Below are 6894 nucleotides of genomic sequence, written 5' to 3' on the forward strand. Positions count from 1 at the left end.
AGTGTGTGTGTGTGTGTGTGTGTGTGTGTGTGTGCGCGTGTGCGTGGGTGTTTATTCAGATAACTTCTCGAGAGCGAACGTTAAGTTCTGAGAGTGTTTGGAACCCTCAGTTGTTGTAACGCAGTGCCGTTCACTGTAACGTGACTGAAGTGTCCTCGTTTGGTATTTTTGTCTTGTTAATTTCACAGTTAATTAGTTTTATCCCAGTTCTCCAGATTGGCTGATGCACGCGTGCTGTTTAAGCGTCGCGTCAGGAGAGATCAGTCGCAGTCGGTCAGAGGCGCGTCGCGTCGCGGGGACGCGCAGATCACACGCTGCTTTCAGTCTCATCACGCGCGCACCCGCGGCTTCATCTGTCAGCTTCACGCGCGCGGGGTTTTTTAACGCGCTCTCGTGTCTCCATGCGGTCCGCATCACTGAGCGTATAGTGCGTTGTAGCCTCGCGTCGCGCTGAGTTTCGGTGTTCCTCTCGTCAGTCATGAGCTCCTGCGACCGGACACTGACTCTGCTGACCGCTGCCCTCCTCATACACGGTACCGAGACATTTACACTCACTCTTGTGTTGTGTTGTGTTGTGTTATATGTTATGTTATGTTATGTTATGTTATGTTATGTTATGTTATGTTATGTTATGTTATGTTTACAAGGGCAGTACTATGATACATTAATAGCATCATTAATCAGCCTATATATAGGCTACTGTACATGATACTTCAAATAATACAATGTTACTGCTATCAAAGTATAAATCATTACTCATCCAAAAATCTATCCATCCATCCATCCATCCATATTTATATGTATTCATTTATTTGAATCTCCGGTGAGTTTGAACTAAAGTAAGTAGATGTTTTATCACTCTGAATTTGTTTTGAGTGCGAGTGCGTGTGTGTGTGTGTGTGTGTGTTTTCTGAAGATCTTGGAACTGAAGTAGGTTTGTTTCCACCCACAGATCCACTACAAAATGACTGTGATCATCATGTTTTTAATAACCTGATTCTACTAAGATCTCCATTGATTTCCATTCAAGTCCAGAGAAACCGGTTCAGTCAGACTTGATTCTCCTGAACGTAAAGCTCTTCAGAAAGACTCGGGAAACAATGTCACTGTCCTTTGACTTTCTTTTGCTTTTGCGTCTGTTCTGACTGATTCCTGTCATTGCTCTTTGATTTGTTGTTCTGACCTCAACTTCTCGATTGAATACCGCTTCATATTCACCCTGCAGGAAAGGATTGATTTATTTTTCAGTTTGAAAGCTGATGGTTGTGTGTCATGTGTTGTGTGTCGTGTGTCATGTGTTGTGTGTCGTGTGCGGGTCAGAGTCTCTCAGTCTCTCGGGGAACGCTCAGAGTAATTGAACCTTCTCAGTCAATTAAAGCAGTCGAGAAGACTTAAAGGATTAGTTCACCCCAAAATGAAAATTTCCTAATAATTGACTCACCCCAATGCCATCCAAGATATCCATGTCTTTCTTTCCTCAGTGGGAGAGGAATTATGTTTTTTGAGGAAAACATTTCTGGATTTTTCTTCTAACAATGGACTTCATTGGTTACCATGGTTTTTAAGTCCAAATCAATGCAGTTTCAAAAGTCTTTGAAGTGTTTAAACGGGCTGTACGCGATCACAGCTGAAGAAGAGGTTGTTATTTTTTACTTAAGTACTTTTTACCTTCAATAGTTGGGATTGAGCTGATCAACAAACGGACAGGGAACTACGTCATCACGTTGAAAGGTCACACGGGCGCCGGCAATACTATTTGAACTACTGTTCATATTCATCAGAATGATATTCATATACTATTCATATTCATATTCACTGAATACTATTACTATATATATAATAACAAACAATACTATTTGAACTATCCTCCTACGTACGGTCGCATTGTAAACAGTGGGGCGGTACTTCTGCCGGCGCCGGCGCGACCTTTCAACGTGATGACGTAGTTCCCTGTCCGTTTGTTGATCAGCTCAATCCCAACTATTGAAGGTAAAAAGACTATAAATTATAAAAAAAATGTAAATGACCTATCGCTTCGCTAGATAACAACCTCTTCTTCAGCTGTGATCGCGTACAGCCGTTTAAACACTTCAAAGACTTTTGAAACTGCATTGATTTGGACTTAAAAACCATGGTAACCAATGAAGTCCATTGTTAGAAGAAAAATCCAGAAATGTTTTCCTCAAAAAACATAATTTCTCTCCCACTGAGGAAAGAAAGACATGGATATCTTGGATGGCATTGGGGTGAGTAAATTATTAGGAAATTTTCATTTTGGGGTGAACTAATCCTTTAACAAAACAGTCCAAAACTGAGAACTCTGGGATACATTCAGACAGAATTCAGATGAATTTGATTATTTTAAGGTGATCGATAAATGCCACTGAAAGGACAGTTGAACTCGTCCAGATAAGAACCGGTTTGAGGATCTGGATTTGGTGGTTTAAAACTTAAAATAGGCCAAGAATATTCTTTTGTGTGTGTGTGTGTTTATTCAGTATAAAAAAAGCAATATGTCTATGGAAAGTCCCCATAAAACATTAAAACCCAACGTGTGTGTGTGTGTGTGTGTGTCAGTCTCTCTGCAGGGCGAGCACCAGCGACGGCTGTACAAAGACTTAATGAGAAACTACAACCCACTGGAACGACCCGTTTATAACGACTCGCACTCGCTCACTGTGCACTTCAGCTTCAGTCTGATGCAGATCATGGACGTGGTGAGTAAACACACACACACACACACACACACTTCAATCATAACACATTTACCTTTGGACAGTTAGAATTTTACACATTAGGATTCGATTGGATGGTGAAAACCAAGCTGTGATGTTATTGGTTGATATTATTTTGCCCCGCCTACTTGGCCTTCATTATGTCAGCGGAAAAGAAAAAAATATGTATTAATCCTAATGCAGTTCAGACAGAAAGTCCAAAGTTCTTCTAATTTAATATAAAAATAGAATGTGATTATCATATTAAATTATGTTTTATTAACAAAGTTCGAGAGGAACACGTTCAAATGATCTATCCAATCAGCATGACAGGAGGCCTATGTATATGTATACTGTATGTATATACACTCACCTAAAGGATGATTAGGAACACCTGTTCAATTTCTCATTAATGCAATTATCTAATCAACCAATCACATGGCAGTTGCTTCAATGCATTTAGGGGTGTGGTCCTGGTCAAGACAATCTCCTGAACTCCAAACTGAATGTCAGAATGGGAAAGGTGATTAAAGCAATTTTGAGCGTGGCATGGTTGTTGGTGCCAGACGGGCCGGTCTGAGTATTTCACAATCTGCTCAGTTACTGGGATTTTCACGCACAACCATTTCTAGGGTTTACAAAGAATGGTGTGAAAAGGGAAAAACATCCAGTATGCGGCAGTCCTGTGGGCGAAAATGCCTTGTTGATGCTAGAGGTCAGAGGAGAATGGGCCGACTGATTCAAGCTGATAGAAGAGCAACTTTGACTGAAATAACCACTCGTTACAACCGAGGTATGCAGCAAAGCATTTGTGAAGCCACAACACGCACAACCTTGAGGCGGATGGGCTACAACAGCAGAAGACCCCACCGGGTACCACTCATCTCCACTACAAATAGGAAAAAGAGGCTACAATTTGCACGAGCTCACCAAAATTGGACAGTTGAAGACTGGAAAAATGTTGCCTGGTCTGATGAGTCTCGATTTCTGTTGAGACATTCAGATGGTAGAGTCAGAATTTGGCGTAAACAGAATGAGAACATGGATCCATCATGCCTTGTTACCACTGTGCAGGCTGGTGGTGGTGGTGTAATGGTGTGGGGGATGTTTTCTTGGCACACTTTAGGCCCCTTAGTGCCAATTGGGCATCGTTTAAATGCCACGGCCTACCTGAGCATTGTTTCTGACCATGTCCATCCCTTTATGACCACCATGTACCCATCCTCTGATGGCTACTTCCAGCAGGATAATGCACCATGTCACAAAGCTCGAATCATTTCAAATTGGTTTCTTGAACATGACAATGAGTTCACTGTACTAAAATGGCCCCCACAGTCACCAGATCTCAACCCAATAGAGCATCTTTGGGATGTGGTGGAACGGGAGCTTCGTGCCCTGGATGTGCATCCCACAAATCTCCATCAACTGCAAGATGCTATCCTATCAATATGGGCCAACATTTCTAAAGAATGCTTTCAGCACCTTGTTGAATCAATGCCACGTAGAATTAAGGCAGTTCTGAAGGCGAAAGGGGGTCAAACACAGTATTAGTATGGTGTTCCTAATAATCCTTTAGGTGAGTGTATATATATATATATATATATATATATATATATATATATATATATACGCAGCCGACTCACCTATGAATATAGGAAAATTATGAAATTTGGCACACTTGTAGTGATAGTCATGAATAGTAATCGGACCAATTTTGGAGTCTCTAGGACCAACTCTACAGCGCCACCACAACTCTACAGCGCCACAACATCGTAACTTTTGAACCCTTTGATCAAGAAAAATTAAACTTAGTACACCTGATTCCTCTCCTCATGCTGATCACATTCAAGATGGTCTCAGATGATCTTTGGACTAATCTGCACAGACATGATTTTTATTCATCTTTGTTCAAAAGTTACGATGTTGCAAACTTAACTAGGTTGACCCGAAATTGGTTCAGAGGCTGTATCTTGGCCAAACTTTGATCAATCGAAAGGAAAATTGGTACGCTTCATCGGAACCATGATCTGAGGGTGCATGCCAAATTTGGGGACAGCGCCACCTACAGTTCATGAGATCTGAAAAATGTATTTTTTTGGTAATAACTTTTGAACAGTTTATCAGAAAATCTTGATGCAACCCTTGACCACCCCAACTCCTCACACTTGGCTGTTCCTAACCTAAATTATATTATTGAATTGTTATGAATAGATAATTGGAATTGAGCAGTTTGGCTTGTGGTGTCAGATCGAACAAAAATGTTTATATTTTATAGATCATTTCAGCTCAGACTTCTGTTATTTACGTTCATTCATTTAGCAGACTTTTTTTATCCAAAGCAACCTAAAATTGAGGAATCCAACAAGAAAATCTCTTTTTAATGGTCTTTTGGTTGCAATATAATTTATATTTGGTGGATGAGGAAACCTTTTGTTTGGTGGCTGAGTGTGTGTGTGTGTGTGTGTGTGTGTGAGAGAGAGTGAATTTGAATATTAATGAGATAAATGAAGTGGATCTGTTGACAGAGCTCATGGAGGAGAAGGTCTTGCATCTCTCTCTCTCTCTCTCTCTCTCTCTCTCTCTATTGCTTACTGTTATAAGCAACTCTACTTGTTATAAGCAGTTTCTTCTCTTCTGCTTACATAATGAGTTTGCTCACCACACTATACGATGTGAACTCATTAATGCTGGCTGCTAGCCTGTGTTTAAGGAGCTCACGCTAATATGATAATGATAACTCACATTTTCTCAGGTTTGAATTGCTGGCAAACATTGGGATTCACTCTGTTGAGTCTGGAGGAGTGTGTGTGTATTTGTGCGCTCACTGTGCTGTAATGTTTGCAGGCTATAACCGTGACGCATGTGTATTCGGATGAGCGTGTGTGTGTGATGGCTAGAGATCTCAGCTGCGTCATGGCAGATGTTCTCAGCAGCTGCGTGTTTAACCACCTCTCAAACATATTTATTTATTTTTCCAAAATTATTTTTAATATTTCTTTGTTTATTCAAAATTATTTTATATGCATTGATGTGAATTTATTTATTTATTTATTTATTTACTTGAAATGATTTTATATGTATTTACATGAATTTATTTGTTTATTCAGCATGCTTATTTTTATTTATTCCATATTATTATATATACTTTTTATATGTATTTATTTATTTATTAAAAGTTATATTTATATTTATTTCAAAATTTATGCATGTTAAATATCTTTTATTTTTTGTTCAAAATTATTATTATTAATTTATTTTGCCAAAATTATTTTATATTAATGTATATTCGAAATTATTTTAATATTTATTTATTTATTTGTTTGTTTGTTTTGAAATAATTTTATATTTTATTGCAATATTTCCTTTATTGCAATATAACCTAATTTTAGGATTGCCTTTTTGCTTCTTTTTTTTATATTTATTTATTTAGCCAAAATTATGTAATATTTATTTATTTATTTAAATTATGTATTGATCTGAATTAATTAATTAATTAATTCATTCATTCATTCATTCATAAAATAATTTTTAGTTATTTATTACATTTTGTGTATGTGTCAATAATAGTGATGCACGATGACAGTGCTAATGTTCTGCTAATGTGTTGTCACACACTGATGTTAGCATCTCTTTGGCACCGGGTGGAAATACACACTGTGATTAAGAGTGTTTCCACTCTCTGATGGAGCATTTGATGAAAATGAAAATCCATTTAGAGGGAGAGAAAGAGCCATGTCAGTTTCCAATCAGGATATAAAGGAGCACAACTGAACCCTGAATGCCACGCAGTTTCTCTAATTCCTGCTGTACTTTAAAGTCCTGCCATCATTTAGTTTGGTTTTATAATGAGAGATCTGCAACCTAGTTTCATGCAGATTTCACAGCCACTGATCCGGTTGCGTTAGTGATTTGCAGTGATTATTTTTTGCTATTTCTGAAACCCTGTCCCGAAAACACACCTGATGCCACGACACCTGCTCATATCACAGCAGAGGAAATCTGCTTTTCTAATCAAACATCCCATCAAACACTCAGTTCACAGTAAAGAAGTACAAGTAATAAAACAATGATGTCAGACAATCTACATTCTCAATCGCCTCTTGAAGCTCAAGCAGAGAAAAACTCATGAATCGCATCTGGTCCTTAAATAAGCTGTAAATTACGACGCAATCTCACTGAC

At 38.5% G+C, this 6894-nt stretch overlaps 1 protein-coding gene across 1 annotated transcript in view; it reads left to right on the forward strand.

Annotated features, from left to right (window-relative positions):
- Positions 1-126: 126 nt before the first annotated feature.
- The window catches only part of LOC307151110 (neuronal acetylcholine receptor subunit alpha-7), a 32467-nt gene continuing 25699 nt past the window's right edge, over positions 127-6894 (forward strand). The window contains exons 1-2 of the mRNA XM_079858954.1: positions 127-533; positions 2578-2717. Coding sequence (XP_079715080.1) covers positions 479-533; positions 2578-2717 — 195 coding nt within the window. The 5' untranslated portion in view covers positions 127-478. The remainder of the gene's footprint in view (positions 534-2577; positions 2718-6894) is intronic.

Source organism: Squalius cephalus (assembly GCF_949319135.1).
Source record: "Squalius cephalus genome assembly, chromosome: 23".
In the NCBI taxonomy this organism is placed as follows: Eukaryota; Metazoa; Chordata; class Actinopteri; order Cypriniformes; family Leuciscidae; genus Squalius; species Squalius cephalus.